The sequence below is a fragment of the Gigantopelta aegis genome, chromosome 4, assembly GCF_016097555.1.
Source record: "Gigantopelta aegis isolate Gae_Host chromosome 4, Gae_host_genome, whole genome shotgun sequence".
In the NCBI taxonomy this organism is placed as follows: domain Eukaryota; kingdom Metazoa; phylum Mollusca; class Gastropoda; order Neomphalida; family Peltospiridae; genus Gigantopelta; species Gigantopelta aegis.
The window spans coordinates 47,148,279-47,172,399 of NC_054702.1; the positions used below are offsets into that span (position 1 = coordinate 47,148,279).

A 24,121-nucleotide genomic window follows, 5' to 3' on the forward strand; every position below is an offset into this window, starting at 1 on the left:
TGAAAAGAACCCGCAGCCAATCACGCCGCTGCCAACGTCGTACAGTCCTAGCCCATGTCAATCTCAAACGACGATGTTGTGGTGCCAGTAAGTGTTCTCTATATGGTCTGTAAGCCCTTATTCCATGAGTCCTGAGTCGCCTGGCCACTGTCTGTCTACTAACCTTGTGACCTAAGGCATTCATTGCTGATGACGTCACTGTCAGGAAGCGATTTCGTAGATGCAAAGTACGCAAGTACCGGTCATCACAGGGCGAAGTCACCCTGGGTCTGCCTGTTCTTGGCCTGTCTGATGTCTGCCCTGTTTGCCTGTAGCGTTGCATCAAGTTTGTAACAGTAACACGGGAACAACAGAAGGTTCTGGTGATGTGGGCATGAGTGGCTCCCATCTGTATCATACCCAGGGCTCTCTCGCGTTGTTCTGGTGTCAGTCGTGGCATTCCTATGGTGGTTTTTTTATCTGTGTGGATGTCTGACATGCCGTCTATACCGTTTTTATACCCTTATTGCACGTGCAATTGTTGTTGTTCATAGTGCACGAGTTTTTCACTTTTCTGTGCAGTGGGCGGGTATAATTTTCTGCATACATTATTGTTGTGTTTGAGCTATGTGTTTTGGATTGAGTTACTTTTTAAAAACAATTAATTTTTTCTTAAATTCCAAATTGAAAATGGTAAAGTTTCTTTTGGCTTTCAGTATATTTCCTCGTCCCCTTCAAGATTGAGTTATCAAAGTTTGTGTGTGTGTGTGTGTGTGTGTGTGTGTGTGTGTGTGTGTGTGTGTATATATATACATACATACAGTCAGGCCTCGTTACAATGACCATGTTCGTCCCTGGGTAACTTTGTTGTTATATTGAAATTGTTTTTATTTTACGACAAATCACCACAGATATTCGCCACATTGATTATTTTGTCGCCATTTTTATTGCAATTGCCGATTGTTGCGAACAACAGGCTGGGCACTTTATATATATATATATATATATATATAGATATATATATATATATATATATAATCTATATATATATGTGTGTGTATATATATATATATATATATATATATTTATATTTATATAAACCTCTCAAGACCGGTCCCTCTGTAATCTGTTATTCCCTCAAAACCAGATGTTTTACAGAGTCCCTTTTTAAAAACCAGGACAGAACTTAACCTCTAAACTAGATCTCTCTTAAAACCAGACATTTGTCTTGGTCCCAAGGGTGTCCAGTTCAGAGTGGTTTTACTGTGTGTGTGTATATATATATATATATATCATATACAGAGAGAGAGAGAGAGAGAGAGAGAGAGAGAGAGAGAGAGAGAGAGAGAGAGAGAGAGAGAGAGAGAGAGAGAGAGAGAGAGACAATAACAAAAAAACACTGATAATAACACCAAAAAACAATGGTAATAACCTCTCTATATATTGTCTGTCTGTCTGTCTGTCTGTCTGTCTGTCTGTCTATACATATATACATATTTATACATCATACATGTATGTCTGTGTATATATCCTTTCGACACCACAAAGCCAACATTACTTTTGCTTAGTGTTTATTTTTATAAATACATGTAAACATTTTGAAAAGAAAAACTAATTCAAACAATATAGGAAAATAGCTCTAGGATTGAATTGTCAATTTTTTAATCAAACCATAACCCAAACCCTAACTCATTCTGCTGTATCTCAGCTAAATTTATGACAGTAAAGCTCTAAATATACACAGTGTATATTGTATACAATATTTACTTAAATATCAAAGTACTGAGTTCACAGTTTGGTAATCTGTCCAAAGGCCGAAACAATTAGTGGTGCGCCATAATGATTGATAATGGTCTGATATTCCATTTTCAGAGGTATAATTTCCACTAAATAAACATTTTGGGAGTGAATTATTCATTCAGACTTCCTTTTAGAGAGGTTTTCAGTTTAGAAACGTAAACTAGTGTTAAAGGATCTGTAAATCATGGGATTGAAAAATGGCCAGTTTTGAGAAAATTCGGGTTGAGAGAGGGTCCAAAGTTGAGGGGTTTCACTGTATATATAAAACTGTCATTAAAACCCATAAAACATAAGTCTATTGGCAATAAACAATTATTTTTTTATGCTTAAGGGTGTTAATTTTAAAGATACACAAACATACAGATCCTATATTCATCTGACATGAACCACAACCATTTCTTTTCAATATCACCTGTTGTCAAACAAGTGCATATTCCCCTAAGGATAGTAGTCTGGTTCGAACATCCCAACAGCCAATGGGATGGCCTAAGATTCTTCTACTGCGCACACCTTCCTGTCCCAGTCACCTGACTGTAACTTCCTTCTTTTTCCTTCGCTCTTATGGTTCGGACGTTCTTATTTTTCACTCCATATTAATCTGAGCCATTTATCTTTTTTTTACTTGGTTTATTTGAGACTTTATTGTCTGTAACATTCTACAATGTTGTTACTTTATTGTCTGTAACACATTCTACAATGTTGTTACTTTATTGTTGTACAATTATTTCGGCTGTAATCACTTTATTTAAAGTGTTATGTGAAAATTATAAATTTCCACGTGTGCCGGTCAAGAGCTCTGGTTGCCATTTTAAAATGGTGGCTTCTTGTTTACCAGAATTGTACAGACTTCTGTGTCTGCCTTTTCATTACAGTTACTAATTGAAAATGTCAGATACCAGTTCATCCAGAGTGGTGAGTCTTGCAACAAGTGCAAGAAGTTTATGGCGGGAGGGGAGCCGCACGACGTGTGCCCTAGTTATCATCTGCCATGCGACATAGAATCTTAATGTCTCCTGTGTCTACCTTTGGGCCCTACAGAGTTCACGGTTTATCTTAAGGTCCTTACCCAACGGGCCAAGAAGGTTGAGACGGCATCAGCTTCAGCTCTTCCACAGCCTTCAATTATGGATTCGGTTGCTGAAGTTTTGAAAAGTCTTCTGCCCAGCATGCTACAAGAGACATTTGCAGTGATGTCGGCTACTGCGACTGCTGGTCCAGCGGCTTCGGTCTCTACTGATGTTCCATTCCCTATGATGGCTCCGGCTATGGTTACGGCTTCGGCTATGGTGTCTATGGCCCTCGCGCCCACGGGTGACACGGTTACCAATCCGATTCATGGTGACCTACCAGCTCTGACTAGAAAGTCTACATCATCTAGATTGCATAGTAGGACTTCTACTGATCATCGGAGCCATGAGCGAATCCAATCACCACGGACTTCGGCTCGTTCCAACCAACGTCACCATTCCCAAGGTCTTGACAATCAAGTGTCACAGACATCCACCGGGTCCCGTCGGGACTGTTTACGGTCTTGGTCTTCACGGCTTTCTAGTATTGGGGATAGACATGCATACATCAATTGGCAAGGCGGACACATTCCAGCAGCCTGCTTGACCTCATTTATCGACTGTTCGAGCTAACAGATGCCATTCCGCTGCAACTCTGAGCTCGTCACATCCCAGGGGTGTTGAATGTTCTGGCAGATACAATGTCAAGACCATCTGCTTCACAACCCACTGAGTGGATACTCAATCCAGAAGCATTTCTGGTGGGTGTGCCACAGGCTGAGGATACCAAATGCTGACCTCTTTGCGACACGCTTCAATTGTCAGCTGAGGTTGTACATCTCACCGGTTCCGTATTCAGAAGCTTTCGATCTTGGCGCTTTGGCCATCAGTTGGGACTGTCTAGATGTATATGTGTTCCCACCACCAGTACTGCTCCCACGAGTACTTCAGCGATTTCAGGAGTTCCACTGCAGACTACGCCTCATCACTCAGAAGTGGCCAGGCAGAATCTGGTATCCAGGCCTCATACGTCTTGCGGATCCAAATCCTCTATTGCTACCCGATTGGAATCGCCTCCTGTGTGGACATTATCTCCGAGGGTTTGAGGAAGAAGGGTTTCTCTTCTAACACCACGTCTGCGATACTGAAAGCTCACTGCCATTGGAATTGCCAGTCCATACGTACTATGCGGGTTCATTTATCCACACCACTGACGGATGCCACCATCACCACTGTTAATACTAACAGCATGGGTTTTGTTTATTCAGGGCATCCCATGGGGGATGGGCTAACCAAGGCTGGCGTTTTTCATCCACTGTGTCAGATTCCTACCAGTCCATGGGGAGAAGACGTGTGTATCTTCGGAGTACAGAACCCACTACCATCTGTTGAATGTTGCACTAGTTTGAGGACAGGTGATGTTGAAAAGAAATGGAGAAAACTTGGAGTGTTTTCTCTTTTATAAATACATCACCTGTCCTCAAGGGATGATACCTACCCAGTCTCCCCACTTCCAGTTCTCCGTGCAAGTCGCTCAAGGAAGAAGGAAGTTACAGTCACATGACCGGGACAGGAAGTGGTGTGCAGTAGAAGAATCTTAGGCCATCCCATTGGTTGTTGGGATATTCGAACCAGACTACTATAGTAGTTTGAGACAAGTGATGTATCTATAAAAGAGAAAACACTCCAAGTTTTCTCCATTCTGTGTTGTCATTCATGAGTGCTTAGTCATTGGTATTATTAATCTGCTGGCAGGTTTTATGTAACATTTTGGGTGTTATACATGTATGGGCATGCAATAACTTGTGAAAACATACAAGCCAGGCAGAGTAGACAGTGAAATTTAAAAAAAATGAAGAAAAAGAAAAAAAGAAGATTTATTGCCCCCAGAACATAGGCAGTGAACAGGTTGGGGAGCCATGGTCACTGCCTTACAAAGTACATATTTAAACAATAGTATCTAAACAAAATATGCTATTTAAATATGTTAATGCTTTCTATGATATTTATAAGACGGAAAGGGAGGGAGAGGGAGAGAGAGAGGGAGAGGGTGGGAGAGAGAGAGAGAGAGAGAGAGAGAGAGAGAGAGAGAGAGAGAGAGAGAGAGAGAGAGAGAGAGAGAGAGAGAGAGAGAGAGAGAGAGAGAGAGAGAGAGAGAGAGAGAGAGAGAGAGAGAGAGAGAGAGGGAGGGAGGGAGGGAGGGAGGGTATAAAGTATAAAGAAGTTGTGGGGATATTGAGAGAGTATTAGAGAATGACATTTTAATTAGTACTCTATTTCCAAGTGAACGTTCAAAGCATTATTTTTAATTAAAACATTCTTTCAAAGAGTGTTTTATAGGGTGTTCATTGTTTATGAAATGCTTCATAGTTGCAATTTTTGTAATAAATATATTTTTCTATATCAAAATTATTTTGTAGAATATTTAGACAGTGAAATTTGACCATAGCTTATACAAGTAAAACCTAAAAATCCACACTCATGACTAACAAAGTTTCCAAACTTAAGTACATACAGTTTGTACAGACTTGGCTTGACTTTATTAAAGCTGTGAATCTTTAAAGTTTAATAAACATGGGAACATTTTACAGTTAAGATACAATGTAAATGAATGAATGAATGTTTAACGACACCCCAGCACGAAAAAGTGATGATCAACATCAATATAAAAATTCAACAGTTAAATTAAAACACAGTATAAAGAACTGTGCAAAAAATACAATAAAAATTTAGAATAAAAGGCAGTATCATGAAAAAATTGTATAACAAATTCTGAATGGAATCGAAATGATTCCATCACATTTCTCTGACAAAAAATATCTTTACAATGATACGGACATTGTAAAAACTGATTGATTTCAACAAGCACTTTAAATGACTCTCAGTGCTGCATTCAACCAACAGCGATCCATTTCTCTCTTTTTTTGACAGTTTTAGGCTCACCAGCTAAGCCAACAAGCCCTTTCTGTACAGCAAAAGGTGATAACCTCTTCAAGGCTCCGTCATCAGATGAACTGATAACCAGGAACCTTGGCCAGGAATCTGACATTAAAACCTTCGATTTCTTTACAATTGAAACATTAGTCATAGATTCTTCATCAGATGAAGAGGAATCTGAAACCTCGGTGTGGACCCTTTTCAGGGTCACATCAAGAGTTTGAAAATGGTTTGAAGCCATAATGTAGGGGAAATGATTCATCAACCATGCTCCCCACCCACCACGGAGTCCAACATGAGACCCATGCCAGAGATACATGGTTAATATACTCAGGCAATGGAATACTCAAGCACCTGATTGACCCTAGCCACCGCCCCCAAGAGCAACAAATACAAAAGGTACCAGGTAACTAAAACAATGTTTGTTCTTGGCTACTATAAACAAAACAAAGGTTGTTTGCTCTCGAGCTTGGCATGACTAGCCGATTGATCAGGTTGGGCCTCCCTGACCACCAGTCTGGCTGAACTCTAGGCCAAAGTGGTGTGTTGCTGGAAAACATATCCGTAGATATGCCCCCAACTCAACCACTAGGATCCCATCATCCAGCATTACAGGATGCACCTCATGGCCAACAAGGTGCCCCAAAAGGGGAGTTGTACTGTATTAGCCATTCTTATAGAGAATGTTTCAACCCTGCACAACGGTGAGGTTACAGTACTTGCAGGGGAGATACAATGTAGTAAAAATAAATAAGATAATTTTAAATATAAATATAAGTATGAATATATTTATGTATTAATGTATATATACCGGTACATGAACCTACATGTACATGTATACTGAGTCAAATTAAAAACTTCACAACTATTTCATCTTGGCTAATTAGCAAATATAACAGAAGAACATGTTAAATAAGGTATTTTTTTATTGTATGATGTCCAAAGAAAGAATAGGAATAAATGTTGAGACAAACAGTCAAAATGGTAATTCACAAGCAGGGTCGTCTGATGAAATCACATGTTCAGTAGCGTGTATGCCTTCCATGTGTACCCACAACTGCAAGGGCAACGCCTCCTCGTTGACTGCCTGATGCGCATTTGGGATATGGCGCCATTGTTTCACTAATGCAGTACCAAGTTCCTGTAAAGTCTGTGGAGGGTTCCAGAGAGTGTGCAGGCATTTTCCCAGCACATCCCAGGCGTGCTCGATGGGATTCAGGTCGGGCGACCTTGAAGGCCAATCCATGACATTGATGACCGCATTCCTCAGGTAATCCCTTGTCAAGATGGCCGTGTTGGGGCCTGGCATTGTCATGCTGAAAGATCAGGCCTGGACCATGAGCTGTCATGAAGGGCACAAGTTCCTGGGCCAGCACCTGGCATACCGATGCAGCAGCGTTGAGGTTGCCACGGATGACAAGAATCCGAGAACGTCCATTTTCACAGAAAGCACCCCAAACCATTACACTTCCACCTCCAAATCTGTCAACTTCACTGATACACCACTGAGCATGACATTCACAGTATCGTCTCCAAACCCTCTGCCTGCCATCAGCAAATCACAGTGTGAATCTTGATTCATCGCTAAACACGACTCTATTCCATTTCCTCTGAGTCCATCGCAAGTGGCGTTGTGCCCACAGTTGATGTTGATGAAATTGGGTCAAAATGGGTCCAGCATATGGTCGCCGTGCGTGGAGGTGAGCGGTTCGCAGCCGATTTCAGACACGACGTCTGAAAAGTTCATTACTGGTTGCTGTAGCTGTCATGGAATGGTTGCAGAGGTAATGTAAGACAATATGATGGTCATCTGCCTATGACGTCACACATGGTCTTCCCCTTTGGGGGCGATCAGGTGTGATGCCCATTTGTTGTACTCCGTGTCCGCAGATCATAAATTGCCTGTCGACTGCAACCCAATGCCCATGCAACGTCAGCTACTGACGTTCTCCGCGTGCAACATGCAGACAGCACGTTCACGCTGCACATTTGTGGCATCAAAACAGGTCGTAACAAATATCGTTTTAATGTGTTTTTTCATTGTGTCAGACTACTGTGAGCAAGTAACGATGAAAACATGTGTGCTATTGTAGTCAGGTGACCAGTGGCACGTGCAAAACCACTTTAGCCTCAATGGTGCTGTGCATGTGCTATGGATCAGATAACATGGGCTGTGGTGGGCATCAAATGGAATTTAGACATTGCTATTACAATATTTATTCCTTTCAACACTCATTGACTTTATTTAAATTTTAGAATGTGAAGTTTTTAACTTGACTCAGTATATATGAATTTTTGTTTGCAGCTGAAGTTAGTCAACCCAACTAATTTCCGGATTGAACATCTTATCACCCAGATGAAGTGGCGTTTGGAGGAGGGAGAAGGAGAGGCTATCTATGAGATTGGTGTGGAAGATAATGGAATGTTGGCTGGATTGGCCGACTCTGAACTAGAAGCTTCAATACAAACCTTACAGACAATGGCTAAAAGGTGATGCTGACATACCGTATGTTGCTGTGTATTAGCCAACTTTTGAAGTCTAGAAATACTTTCCAAAAGAAGAAAGTCGGCTTATACACAGAGGCAACAAACTGGTTAATAAAATCCTGATCAGAGACACTCCCGACCGTGACTTATAAATTTTGATCAGACCATTAAAGCCTTTCACAGCTTATGTAACAATAATTTGTGCACAGTATCAATAAAACACCCCATCGTGTAATATTATGTACTTTTTTGTTCTTGAATGCATTACAAGTTTGATGAATAATTTTAAAAATGTACTTGTTTTATTGTCATTTCAATGGTAAAAATGTGTTCTTTCCAACCATCCGCTATCTTTGTTTGTTAGGACCAGTCTTTCATGTAGCAAATCATAGGCACTTGATAATAGGATAATTTTATTGTTCTCAATATACTCCCATAAGAACCCCTCAAAAGTACGTACTACATACAGACCCCTAAAGGTACTGTTATGGTCAACGAGAAAAAAAAGATAATAATAAAAGTATTATAATTGTATCATGAAATTTAAAATATGATGCATATTCATAATAATTGTTAAAAAACATGTTTTATTTCCATAAATTAGCATCCCAACCACTGAGACGTAGCCTATATTGTTACAAGCGTTTTACAGACGTCTGTGACGGTGGCATTTTCCCAACACTCTCAACACAAAATATAAATTTGAAAACAGACTTAAAATATTGGAAAAATAATTAAGGAAACTTTTAAAATCTCCAAGATGCTTTATAAAGATGCAATCAAATGTAAAATGTAGATATTATACGAAGTAATTAAAAAACGTACTTGGTCAAAGTCGAGTATATAATCATAGAAAAGGCAAGCAACTAACCAAGAATCTAGGACGGAAGTGACATTTAATATTTTTGTTATCAGCACTTCCAGATCAACGTAAAGACGAGTAAGGAAGAAGCAGTACATAAATTTTTCAGTATGTAATGTCATTTATGATAAAGTGTTGCTTAATAATCCAATCTTGTCTACATTACTACATACTGTGAAATGCCACAACAGCATTAATTGATTTTAAACAGAGTTAATTAATCCCCCCCAATTTTGTATTTTTTTAAAAATAAATTTAATAATAATATTGTTTTTTAATTGCTTCATTAATTTATAATTTACTTATTTATTTATTTATTTTTGTGTGTGTCTATGTATGTGTGTGTGTGTCACTGCAAAACTTATCATTTTCATTAGTATTATTAGTATTTGTTCAAAACCGTTCCCCATCGAAAACCATCCCATTTTACTTCAGTGTTCTTTTAACAAAATGTACATAGAACTAAGTATTATGTTTTGATTATGTCATATTTCGTTCACAAATAAAGCCTCGGTGAACCATTACGACAAAATTGCGGGGAAATGCAGTTATTTTATATGTATTTGGGCAGGCTAGGGGTAGGGTTTGCACTTTGGCACGATGTTGCTACCCTGCTAGATACGTCCCTGTTTCGGGTGAAAAGGGGGGTATGAACTTCATTACCGTAGGCACGTGTTCAAGATTTCTTGCAGGGGAGTTTACACAGTAGCGACCAAAGTTTATAGGGTGTGGGTTCAAATCATGCTCGCCCAGAAAAAAAACCTGCTTGGGGGGAGCTTCGACCCTGAAACCCTTCTGCACACATGCCTGTGTCAGATGTATCTAAAGTCTGAACCAAATTAACAACTACAATAAATTACCCTCGTAACTTTAATTACCGTTAGATTTTCTCTACTTTTTGTCCAAACATAAGTCATGAAAAAAAACATTACATTGACTTGGATTCCATACATTAGACTGAAACCATATCACCTATTCCTAGGACACAATTTTTCACCGTCTGCCATTTCGCTTTTTTGTGGAATACTCGTCAAGAGGGGTGGAAGCCTAAGTATGTGATGTAATTAATCTGCCGCCATGATGAGTACATTATACCTTAGCACATGTCATGACGTTGTTAGATTACATCATATCAACCCATTCCTCTTGAAGAGTATTCCATAAGCTAAGCAGACGGTGGAAAACTGCATGTACATGTATTTTGCGCTATGCAATCTCAGCGAAGTCTATACTCGTGACATCGTTACAGTCTCGTATGTGGAATTCTGTGTCACTGTAATGTTTTTTACTTCACGATTTGTGTGGACAAAACTTGGGGGAAATCTAAAGGTAATTAATAGTAGGAGAGTAATTTATCGTCGTTAACAATTTGGTTCGGACATTAAAGCACAACAGACACATGATTTTCTTTTTCGTGAGAACATACAATTATATACAACAGTGAACTTGATTTTTTTTCAAAGATAAAATATTTTAAACTATACCTTCAGCCTGCTAAGCTTAGTCTTTCATTTTCAATTGTCTGTGTCTATCCCACGGTAGAAAATTATTTACATTATTTTAATTTAAAATATTTATTACAACTGTTAACATAATATGTAAAATTAATGTCTATAATAATTTTTTTTTTTTTTTTTTTTTTTTTTATTATTATTCCAGTACAAATTTCACAACACAAGTTCAGTACTTTTGGCTTCTTCTGTTTCCTTTTAGGTAATTTGTACGATCATTTTCTGGCGTTATTTATTTTAAGTTTTTATTGGTTGACTTGAAAGATTAAATTTTACTTCCGTCCGAGATGGTTGGAGTTGCAAACCTTGTTCTTTTTATGGTCCTGATGAAGTGTTTTTCATACCTGATTGTATCAAGGTCATACAGTATTTTTCAAGAAGCATGTGATGCAACTTAAGTAGTAAAATTAATTTTGTACTTATTTTAACATATTTCTCATGTAATTTTGTGTTTTAAAATTTGTATTATTGGCCGGGTAAAATCCTCACTTCGGCCCAGCTGGGAATAAAATGCGGAAAAAACGCTTTGCAGAGATTGCTGTTAAAACAAAATAAAACAAAACAAAAATAGTACTGACAATTGATCAGATATTGGGGGTTGGGGGGGGGGGGGTCTGCTATTTCAACAAAATGTTATTTAAAAACAATAATAGACATTTCTTGATTACAATATGTTTTCAATTTGAAACTCATCATCAAACTTTACATCAATTTTTATTTTTTTGTGGGGGGGGGGGGGGGGGGTGGAGGGGACAGTTCAAATTGAACTTCTCTTTCTTTGATTTTGATAGTTAAACTCATTTTTCTTCTTTCTTTCTCTGCATTCCACCCCCACCCCACCCACCGTCATGTTGGTATTTGGTCACAAAGTAACTTTCACATACTCATCTACAATGTCAATAGTGGCTAATATGAAGTAACCGAATCGTGTACTAGTGTCACAATTGGGAAATAGTTTATTATTCTGTCATCAAGTACCTATGTAGCAAATTTAAGATACAAAACAGTGTTTTTTCGTCGAAAAGGTATTATATTTTTAATATTATTGTTTTTGGGAGGGTGTAACTGTAAAGTAATACCATAAATAAATTAAGCTTATTATTAACATTACCGACTGAGATTTTTTTTTAAATAACATGAATATAATTTCACGACAATAATTACTCCCACAATTGTCACATGACCATACCATATGACAAGTGAACTTAGTCTTGATCAGTTTATATTGGCTTTCCTTCACTCCCAACATTTCTGTCTTTATCATTTTGTAAGCTTTTATTTGATTGGATCACACGATTTCACCACCTGCACTAGCTGTGAACATTTGTCATTTGTTTCTGTGTGTGGGGAAAACAGGCCTTATTGAATTTATTATTTGCTGTCCAGTGAATAATTTAATTACTTGTGTGCAATGTTATATTGTTACAGCTTGAATTGTTTATTTTCCTTTTATACTAAAAGGCAAAAGTTATTGTGACACACAAAAGACAAAGATAATTGATGATAAGTTGTCATGTATGAAACATTACAATATGGAAAGAGAAATGTCTGAAGGTATGGAAACGAGCAATAATCCATGAAAAGGGCGCACCTGTCATATGTAAATGAGCCACATCACTAGGGGGATCCAGAGCGAAGTTCACACAGTCAGTAGGGAGTGTGTCCACCTTGAGCATTGATACAGGCCTGCAGCATGGCACTGTCGTCTCACTGAGGCCACTAAACGCTGGAGAAAGTTCCTGGGAATACCTGTTTCGCAGATGCGTTGTTAGGATCCATAAGTATTGGCGCAGGGTTGTCATGAGTGGTCGGTCACTCTGGGGAAAGTCCCTGACCTGGTTGTTTTGTTGATACCGTTGCCATAATTGCCATATGGTGTTTCTGTGGACCTTGAATTGACATGTGACGTCACGCTGCGAGGTCCCAGATTCAAGTGTCCCCATGACTTGCCATCTGTAATTTTCACTAAGGCGTGGCATGACGAAATTGCATCAAACAGTTCACTAATGGTGTTTTTCTGACTTCTGGAATTCTGAAGGCTGCACAGAGTGGTAATGATTTGCGACTGAATGTCGGGCCTTTTATGGTGAACACTGGACAGGATTTCTCCCAAATATTCCATGTTTCTTGCACAAAGCATGCAATCACTGCAACAACTGCTTGGTTGCATTTCTTCTAGCTGTTTCATTCACATTTTCTCTGGGTTACATCCATAAATCCATTCACAAATTTATTACTCCAAAAAATCCATGCCTTTTAGTATATGATTTATCAGTGCTAAATTATTTTTCCACTGCATTGAAGCCTGGTACAGTATGAACAATTGCATAAATAAATGAGCACTTGGTTACAGAGCCATATATGGGAAGGGAATGGAGGCAAAGGGGCAAAGGCCTTTTGCTCTATTACAAATGGGTTTTTTAAATGGTATTGTGACAACCATTCATGGCCTAAAAATGGTTAAATTATATTGTGTTGGGATAAAATCTGAAAAAAAACCCTTAAACTTTACTTGGGGTTGATGGGAAGAGTTGTGTATAATGGGTATCAGGGTTCTTCTTAATGCTAAATGCTTATATAAATAATAATTGCTTTTCTGCCATCTTAGATATTGAATCAAGACAATGTTAATAACAAAGTGGAAGAATAAATTAAAATACAAGGGTGCAATCAAAATTATGAATTTTATTTTATTCAGCTTATTTGCTCATTGACTATTAAAAATACAGTTGTATTTGAGATACACTAACATTTTCGCAACAGAATTTGAATTAGGACCATCCCATTATTAACAGCATTTTCAATAAGTGCCACAGTCACTTGTTTTGTGTAACTCGTTGTGTAACTCATTATTTTAATCATTAACGTGTTTCTGTTCTCAGACTTGGAGCTTCACTAACTGTTTTACGAGAGAAAACAGTAGCAGAAAAAGATTCTGAGACCGGCAAGAGACGACGTGCTATGGAAGTTCTTGTGCGAAAAGTGCCAGATGATCAGGAGGTAAGTACAAATACTTCATTGTATGACACATGTACAAGTATCTACCTTTCTTTACAGTTTTTATACTATTCAGTAAGAATAACGATTAGAGATATTAACAGGCATTATGTAATTACAAATCATATATATTAAGTTATTTGTGACTATAGAAAAGTTGATTTAAGCCTACCGCACAAGAGCTATCAGCTGATCAAAGTTACTGGACTTTTGCTTAGCTGATACATGTACAGTACGCGAACCAACCATAATTGCGTCTAGACTAGTCGATTTTTTTAAAATTTTTCCCGTTAGACGGATGATCTGCGGTTACTGCAAACGTGCACGAGCTACTTGATTTGAGCCTCTGACCTCTTTTTTTAATATTGGTTATTGTCAGTTACCAATTGCCGCTTTTCTACAAAAATCCCGATTGACTTGTTTACAAGGCATTCACACTACATTGAAAATAATAATTAAATAAGACATTTTTATTGACCTATTGTAAATCGTTCAAAGGGAAATGATTACAATAAACAAACAATGAAAAGGAGTGTATGGGGAAAGATTTACTTAGAAAAGAATTGAAATGAAAGAAAAAGAGGGGAAAGAAAGCATAAGCTTGCTTTTGCGTACATGATATTTGGCACAGCAGTGATATTTGGCACAGCAGTGGAAAGTCCATTTCGTTTGTGAGGGGAGGTCGAATCTGTTTTTACGTTTACAATATTTAAAAAAAGTAAAATAAATAATGAAAAAAAGGGAGAAAAAAAAGAGTGTTTTTAAAAGGATGCGAGGTGATACTGCCAGTTAGACAGAAAATTAATAAATAAAATAAGTATTAAAAATAATAAGTTTGCTTTTGCCTACGTGACAATTGTTATGGGCAGCTATGAATGTTGTTTTATTTGTCGGAGGGGAGCAGGCACATAGGAACAATATCTTGGAGAGGGTGCACAACTTCTAGCGGGGGATCACAGCATCCATAGTGGGGGGATGGGACACAAGCCATATTTTTACCTTTATTAATTTTCGTCCTCGAGTACGGTCACCCTCAATTCCCACAGGCATGGGAGGTTGAATCTGTTCGCTGGGTTATTAGTTTTTAAATGGTGTTTTAAATCATTTTTGGGGGGGTTTTTTGCCAATAAAATACGACATTTACATATATGCTATTTGATCCAAGCTAAGTCTGTTAGTATGTTTTATGATACTTTTTCAGGAGCTACCACAAGTTTTGGGGAATGTAGTATATTGTAGTATTTACTTTATTTTTTGTGTGTCTTCGTTAACTTTGTCAACTATAATAATAAAATGTCCCTAAAAAAAATGTTCCATTGTATGTTCATCGCCAAATTTATTAACGATCCCAACGATCGTTGATCGCCGGTCCTTTCGTCTGCGAGCTGCTTTATTAAATAAATGTGTGTTGGCGTCATTTCCAAAAGGTACATGGGTACAGGTTTTATCTGGAGCTGTTGTTGTTGTTGTTGTTGTTGTTGCAGGTGTATTTTTTCTAGCACCCATTTACCTTTTCCTGCGTTAACTATACCAATATTACCTGTATACGTTGACCGCTGATTTGACCAACGATCGCAATGATCGCGGGTTACATGCCATTTGCGAGCTTTGTTAAATAATTGTGTTGGAGTGATTTCCAAAAGGAACTTCGGGACAGGGGCTGTTGGTATTACAGTTGTGTGTATATTTTTGTTTTCTAGGACTGTTGTAGATATCTCTCTACTGTTGTTGGTGTATGGGTTTTTGGGGGATTTTTCTTCTTTTTCTTTTTTTCAGTGTTAATATATACAATTTGATTTTGGAAAAAACCTATTTCTTTTAGTTTTTTTCATTTTGTTTTTGTTTATTTTTTTATGTTAAATATATTCACATACTAATTTTATCAATTCAGTTTGACTTGGGGAAACATCACATAATGAAATCTGCCTTTTTTCACCAGTAGCCATGCACGCACCATTGTGCGTTTATACCGCCAACCTTACAAACGATCGCCGGTTGTTTCGTTTGCGATATGCTTTGTTAAATAAATGTGTTTACGTGATTTGCAAAAGGAACTTACGTACAGGTTTTACCTGAAGCTGTTGTTTTTGCATGTGGTTTTTTCCACTAGCTGTACCAATATCATTATACATGTATATTGTTAACTGCCGATTAGACCAACGATCGCAAATCGTTTCATCTGCGAGCTGCTTTGTTAATATGTAAATGATTTCCAAAAGGATTTTGGATATAGGTTATATCTAGTGCTAGTGCTGTTGGTACTGCGGACCCAGTTTACAATGTATTCCTCCTAGCCCCCAATTAAATTTCCTGTACTAGCTGTACCAATATCATTATACATGTTTACCGCAGATTTGACTGACGATCCTAAAATCGCGGGTCATTTTGTTTTTGTCATGTATATTATTTTCATGTTAATTTGATCCATACAATTTGATTTTGGGAAACTTCTTAAACTTTATTTCATCCACGCTAAATCTGTTACTGGTTTATAGTATTTTGATTTATTTTCTTTTTTCGGCGTTGAAGTAAATAGGCCTAATACAAAAACTAAATAATAAAGAACACGGAGAAGAATCTGGTATATTTTGAGTAAAATACCATGTCATTCCCATTTTTATTTAGTTATATTATTATCAATGGAATAAATGTTAATAATACGGGCGTAGGAACAAATATATAAAACCATCGCTACTTCTCTCTCCTCCTCCCCCTCCCCCTGCTTCCTATGCCAGTACTAAAAGGTACCTACATAATAATAGCCCCATTCCCATTCAGGGAATGTAATTGGGAGTTAGAGAGAATATACCGGGCCTGTAACAACAGCACCCGATAAAACCTATATCCAAGTTCCTTTTGGAAATCACGCTAACTCACATTTATTTAACACAGCAGCTCTCAGACAAAACGATCATTCCGATCGTTGGTTAAATCGGTGGTAAACATAATGATATTGGTACAGCTAGTGGAGAAAGGGTAAGTGGTGGCTAAAGAGAATATACGCACAACAAGAAAAACAACAACAGCCCCAGATACAACCTCTACCCAAGTTCTTTTTGGAAATCACGCCAACTCGTATAGTAACAAAGCAGCATGTAAACAACCGGCAATCGTTGGGATCGTTGGTCAAATCGGCGGTAAACAAGTATACAATGTTATAATTGATACAGCTAGTAGAGGAAATGTAATTGGAAGCTAGAAATAAATATACCGGGCCCGTAACAACAGCACCAGATAAAACCTATATCCATGTTCCTTTTGGAAATCACGCTAATTCGCATTTATTTAACAAAGCAGCTTGCAGACGAAACGATCTTTTCGGATCGTTGGTCAAATCGGCGGTAAACACAATGATATTGGTACAGCTAGTAAAAATGTAATTGGGGTTATTTATTACACACCAGTGTAAGATATTACTCATGTCATAACAATTACTTAATATCTAACTAGTGTAATATTGGCACGTGCAGATGACTTGCTGGGTATTTATTATTATTATTATTTGTATGACGTCGGTATTCGAATGACTTTACTTTGCATCTCATTGCTCGTGAACAGTATTGGTATCAAAACTGTTCACTCGTTTCATAAAAATGGTATGACAGGCAAGCTCGTTTAGTATTCTATATGTAGGCCTATAATGTTATTGGTACAGCTAGTAGAGAAAAGGCAAATGGGGGCTAGAGGGAATACATCCACAATAAAAACATGAAATTGTTATGAGTTAACAGCCGTGTAAAAAGTCTAAAAATAATCTTTTGCTCAACTGGTAGCTCTCGAGTGTGGTAGGCTTTTTGTCTCATCCATTCAGTAAATAAACTATTATTTTACACAAACGGACAGCAGACCATTTGACCTTTTTATCATAAATAAACTACACTATTGTATTTGCCATGTTTTTTTCTCATGTTTTCAGGCCCTAATCTTGCCGGAAAAATAATCGTTTTCTTCTCCGAGAGTCGACTTAAGTCACCAAGTTATTAGCAGTAGTGAGAAGTCAAAGTCAACGTAATATTTTGGACCTAATCCAATTTTAAAAACAAAATCATACAACAGAAGACGTCAAGATCCCAACTATTGACATAGCTCACTTCGCACCTTGTCGCCATATGTCGGACAGTGTTTTTTCTTTGGCATTAGATGGTATCCACGACTCGCTCAAGTAATCGCGAACCTGGCTATTAACGGAAAATGGTTTCTGCGCACGAGCTTTGTAATGACCGATTAGTTTGATGAAATAATGTTTTACCTTATTCAATTTATTATCAAAATCAACCAAAAAATGTCACTTCTCCTACTTTTTCAATTCTAGATTAGGACCTAGTGTTAAATATAAATTAACACTACAAATTAACAAGATTACTTTTATAATGAAGGTTTTAATAACAAAATATCAATTTAAAATTGTTGTCTGATGACCTCACATCACTATCTCGGATTAGTATGACGTCATATTACCAACGACATTATATTACCAACGACGTCACATAGAAATTTCTTACAAAGCTTTCTTTCATGGGATAGCTCTGTCCCATATTCTATTCCTAAAGAAAGCAATCTTTGCTTCATTATTCTACCTGTAATGACCCCCAAAAAATGAGCTAGTGAATATACATGTACACTGTATGTTATTTACTAGCAAGCAGCAAAACTTCTGCATTGAACCATAAACACCAAAACAATACACAATAAAGAATGTTTATATTAATGTATAAGGGGTTAATTAACGTTTGTTTTGTTTTTAGTTTATAGATCTACGTTTGGCTGTGTTAGGAAATGTAGATGCAGGAAAAAGCACACTTTTAGGTGTACTGACTCATGGTGAGCTCGATAATGGAAGAGGACGGGCAAGGCTGAATCTGTTTCGCCATTTACACGAAATACAGTCAGGCCGCACATCTAGCATCAGCCATGAGATTATAGGGTTTGACTCGAGTGGAGAGGTAATTTGTTTCAGTACCTCACTGTCTAGGCTACAGTGTCTCTTCACTTAATAAGTTTACTTTTTAGGATCCACTTTGTTTTCTTTAATCTTAGAAATTGTACTGTATTAGGGTTTTCACCTTTAGTTATACTGTTGTGTATTCAATGAAACTGGATTGAACTGGATTATTCTTGTATCAAGGCCTTTGAAAATTGTAAGAATGATTGTTTGTTCGCATATACAACGTTGCTTATGCAGATCTAATTTTGCATTACCTGTTTTTCGTTCATGCATTAAATTTAGACCATGGACATAAGAGCTTACACAAACAGGAAAGGGTGACACAAGTGTTCAATTCTCAGAGGCCTGTGGGACCGTATCTGGAACAGACAGGATCTCCATTTTACAAGTTAATGTTTGGTTTCTTTTAGTTTGTGACAAATTAATATAATCTATGAGCTCTTTCCCTGGCTACCTGTAGCCAATAATTATTTATGAAAGCTGTAATTCACTACTTTAAAATCATGGCATTTTCAGACATTTATTTTATTTTAGTACATTTATGTGTTTGTGAATATGTGTGTGGGGAGAGAGAGACACAGATAGAGAGTGAAAGAGTGAGTTTTTAATAAGCTAAGTTTTGAAATTTTTCTTTGAATTGATAAAGGGAGATTTAGAGAATACTCATCGAGTTATGAGGCAATATCATTTATCTTGCACGAGTGAATTGATGTCCGTCCCGAGCCTTTCATGAGTGCAAGATAAATGGTATTGCTGAGTAGCAAATTGAATATTCTATTTATTACCTATTGTCAATCTTTATCATTTTATAGAAGATTTTCAAACGATACTGTTATTGAAAACAAGTTTACAAGTTGAGCTGTGATGTACATATTGCTGATGACGTAAGTGAGTTGTTGACATAACTGCCACCATGAATACTATTCTTAAAAAAAATAGTTACGGTTGTTTGTTGTTGCCTAACAGTTGTGATGTCAAAGCCTATAGTGAAGCACTGATTATGATGTCAGATTGTATTTAGGGGAAAAAATGTTTTGTTTTCTTTCCCTAGGAAAATAAAATGTTTCTTTCCCCACTTCTCTCAGCCTATATGGATAATACATATGTACATTAAGCAAGAACCCACTACTCAGATGTGATTAAATAGGTAGTAGTAGTAGTAGTAGCAGCAGCAGCAGCATTATTATTCTTATTATTATTCTTATTATTATTCTTCTTATTATTCTTCTTATTATTATTATTATTATTAGATTGTCAACTACAGTGGATCGAGGAGTGTTGAGGATATTTGTGAAGCTTCAACTAAGCTAATCACTCTGATAGATTTGGCTGGACATCACAAGTACCTGAAAACAACCATCTTTGGACTAACTGGAAACTCTCCTGACTGTGCTATGCTCACAGTTAATGCAAGTACTGGCATGGGTAATTATATATTGTTTACAGTACTCATTTAATGTTACCTCTGTCTTGGACTTGTTTACATGTAGGATTGACGAGAGCATCTCTTTCATTTTGTTATTGTGATGGAATGATTTTGGGATATCCAGAGCTCAGATCAGACCTGTGTTGTCACTAACAGATAATGTTTCTTGTATTACAAGTAGCCTGGTTTTCTCATCTGACGTGAAATCTTGAGATAGTCACGTATCAGATCCAAACTAAGACTGGAGAGATCCAAGTACATCTGAAGTTGATAACACAATTCAAAGAGAAGTATCTTGTGGCAAAAATAAACAACTTGACTACTACTATACTGTATATGCTTCTTCCAGTGTCAAAATCAAAGCAAATATTAACCCTTTGAACCCGAGCAGCCGGAAAACCGGCCGTGTCATCAACTTCCAAATACCCCAGCGGCTGGAAAACCGGCCACCATGTGTCTTTGTTTATAAACAATATCGCTAGGCAACTTCCCGACCAGTCAACAGCTTTGTTTATCTAATTGTCAGTCTACACTTACTGTGAAGCACCGGCCTTGGTGGCATCGTGGTTAGGCCATCAGTCAACAGGCTGGTAGGTACTGGGTTCGGATCCCAGTCGAGGCATGGGATTTTTAATCCAGATACCGACTCCAAACCCTGAGTGAGTGCTCCGCAAGGCTCAATGGGTAGGTGTAAACCACTTGCACCAACCAGTGATCCATAACTGGTTCAACAAAGGCCATGGTTTGTGCTATCCTGCCTGTGGGAAGCGCAAATTAAAGATCCCTTGCTGCTAATCAGAAAGAGTATCCCATGAAGTGGTGACAGCGGGTTTCCTCTCAAAATCTGTGTAGTCCTTAACGGTAACCATATGTCTGACGCCATATAACTGTAAATAAAATGTGTTGAGTGCGTCATTAAATAAAACATTTCTTTCTTTCTTTCTTCCTGTGAATGTAATTTCTGTGTTTCCAAGAAAGTTTCCCTGTTTGACACATATAAAATCAGAGCAAAATAATGGTTAAAAAATTGTTCTCTGTTCAACAAGTTTTAGCTGTGATACTGAGTTCCATCGATGAAGAAATAAGTTAAACAACGTATGATAATGTATTTTGAATCCGAAATTGATTTATAAAGTGATATTGATATTGATAACACTGAAATTGATAACAATGACAGAAAATATCCTTATTGTCTGAAAAACAAATAAGTACATATATATATTTTTTTCCTGATTTTCGTCTCAGGAGCTCAGGGCGGCTGGGCCAAACATGCCAGGAGCTCAGACTTCAAAGGGTTAAAGCCTAAAGTAACCTGCTAGTAAAAAGAAGCAGTTGTTTTTCCAGAGAATTAAAGTCAAACATGTTAGTGTCAACCTACTTATTACTTGGGAAAGAACATAATGTTCACTCAGTGAGTCAGTATCACTCAGTAGGAGAGTTCTTGACTTAATGACTGGTAATATGATCAGAAGTGCCTCTTCTTTAATTTGTCAATATTTAACTTTGGTATATACCTGGCAACAAGATCCTATAGGTAGTAAGTACTAAATCAAATAACTTCCGGCTGGGTCAAAGTTCGAGATGCCTCCAACTTTTGATACAGAAGTTAACATCACAAATCCTATGATTGGTAATAAATGTGATTGTTGGTTGTAAAAAAAATATTTGTTTCATCTGGGCAAAAAATGTATGCAATTTTATTTCATCTAGTACCACTGTGTCAAGTAGCCTTGTGCTTGAAACATGTATGGGGTACCTGTAAAAAAAACCCCTCAAATTTAGTGTGGAACTAGGGTAGTCATAGATGCTACCCATTATCTCTGAAATGAGCAGCTTGACCCCCAATGTTTTCTGATTCACTTTAATGGTGAGGGATGGTAGTATTTATATTTGTAGTATATTTATGTCGATTGATACGATGCAGGTAGGAGTTATAGTAACATAAGTTCTCAATGACCTTGACCGTGATAATAATTTTTCAGTTATGTTTGGAAATTCATACCAAATAAGTTAATGCTGGTTAATTTTTTTAAGCCAACAAACTAGCAAATTAAGTTAATTCTTGAATTCACCAAATTGAGTTTTAATTTAATTTTAAATTTTAACTTAGGAAAAGAATATTGTGTTATTATTCCTAGAATCTTCCCGAATTACTTTCAGATAATATTTTAAAATTATTTTCTACTTGTGTTTGTTATTTTTGTCAGCTGGAACAACCAAAGAACATCTGGGGTATGCAATGGCTCTGAGAGTGCCTGTGTTTGTTGTTGTCACGAAGATTGACCTGTGTCGCTCTGTGATGGTCGAGAAAGCTCTGCGACAATTAGAACTTATCCTCAAAGGGCCTGGCTGTAAGAAGGTACCTATTAGAATAAAAACAGAGGATGACGCCATCACTGCTGCTTCAAACTTCGACTCTGAGGCGTAAGTCATTTCATATTGATTCACGTGATGTGCATCTGTTATCTTCTGAATCATTCTGCTCTGTGGCAGAATATTTATTCTGATGTGCCAAAGATCATAAACCAGGGTGTGCACTTACAAAACTGAAGACCTGTATAGGTGATACTTTGTTAAAGCTCGAGACTTGATTTTAGTGTTTTATTAGCTGGGGCCTTGTAGATTATAGATCTCATAGACCCACCAGGGTTTCTGTATTCCATTCAGAACTCCATAACTGATATATGACCATGCTGCTAACTAATATGGAGTTTGGGTGGCAAAAATGTAGTTTTTTTCTCTCCATGTCACATGTGTGATGTGTTTGTAAGAAATTGCCTAACGTCATCAGCACTTTTTGTCAGATATGTTTAAACGGACTATCCTGAGTTTTTAGCCATTTTAAAATGTTTTTGGCAAATAAAATATTTTTACATCATAAAAAAAAATCAATATCGTCATAACCAATGCATTTCTGGACAACATAATGTTTTGTAGTACAGTCAGATCTGCTTAATTGCATAGCCCCGGTGTGTATCAAATTTATGCTAGTAACAGGTATAACAGATTATCCGATAGAGCCCCATTTCCAGATTATAACCAATGATAAACTTTACAAATGCCTTGTGGACAGTCTATCTTAGGGGCTGTCCATAATTTTCACAAGTGTACAAAGAGTACACTTTTGACCCCCCCCTAAAAGTACATCCCCAAATGAAAAATGTTGATCGACATTTTAATTTTTTTTTTAAAGTGTCAGTGTTTTATTAGACGACCCCTTACTCTTAACTGCAGAACACTGTATTAATGCCGATACATGTATGAATTTTATTTGTTTATACATGTATTTTAAAATAATAATAAATAAAATAACAGTATAAATGTTGTAAGATTAAATATTTTTAATTTTGCATTGTTACAAATCTGCATTTGTGTTTATTGATGCTATTTCTAGCTTGCATTGCAGTTTGTTGCATACGGCTTTTCCACAGTCCACACCTACATGTATTGTTCTGAGGGGTGTTGAGCAGTGAAACTGTATTATGTGGCAAGGCGCAATTTCCACGTACAGACGAAATAAACATCACTTAAATTAGCAACTGTTAATTGTCAACCGATTGCATTGAAAAAAATATAAGAAGCGTAGTGTTTATTTTGCTTATTTCATTCAGTTAATTAGAAAATTAAAAATATTTAATCATGAATAATAAATAAAAGTATTAACATAATGTAAGCCAGGCCTGTAGGAACTGGGGGTAGAAGCCTGTGCTCCCACCTCCGCACAAATGTACATGGTTTTCTTTCCTATTCCATATTCATGTAAATACAGATTAAAATCTGGCTTATCTCCCCACTAGACTGTGCCTTCCCCACTCCAGATGTCATTCCAGGCCCATAGTCAGGGGGGTGCGACGGGTGCAAAATGCACCCCCCCCCCCCCCCCCCCCCCCCCCCCCACCACCCCACGAGAATTGGAGTTCCGCCCAAAAATTTATAATGCTTTTTATTTCCTATTATAAGTATTTTAACGTTTACCCTAACAGATAGCTGTATTAAATGCTAGTTTATTCGAAACCATTATTGGAAGCCCACCCTCTGATATTATTTGGCTCGTCTCTGTAGAAGCTCAAATATTAATTGCAGCGTTCGGAAATTTTCATAAATATTGTTTTGGCCTAAATTGGTACATGTGTTACACAAATGGTATTACAAGGCGTTGTTATGGGTATA

The 24,121-nt window shown here is 37.3% G+C and overlaps 1 protein-coding gene across 1 annotated transcript in view; it reads left to right on the forward strand.

Annotated features, from left to right (window-relative positions):
- Positions 1–24,121, forward strand: part of LOC121370630 (GTP-binding protein 2-like) — a 59,401-nt gene that overhangs the window by 9,519 nt on the left and 25,761 nt on the right. The window contains exons 3-7 of the mRNA XM_041495995.1: positions 8,029–8,213; positions 13,466–13,583; positions 18,326–18,523; positions 19,776–19,950; positions 22,159–22,375. Coding sequence (XP_041351929.1) covers positions 8,029–8,213; positions 13,466–13,583; positions 18,326–18,523; positions 19,776–19,950; positions 22,159–22,375 — 893 coding nt within the window. The remainder of the gene's footprint in view (positions 1–8,028; positions 8,214–13,465; positions 13,584–18,325; positions 18,524–19,775; positions 19,951–22,158; positions 22,376–24,121) is intronic.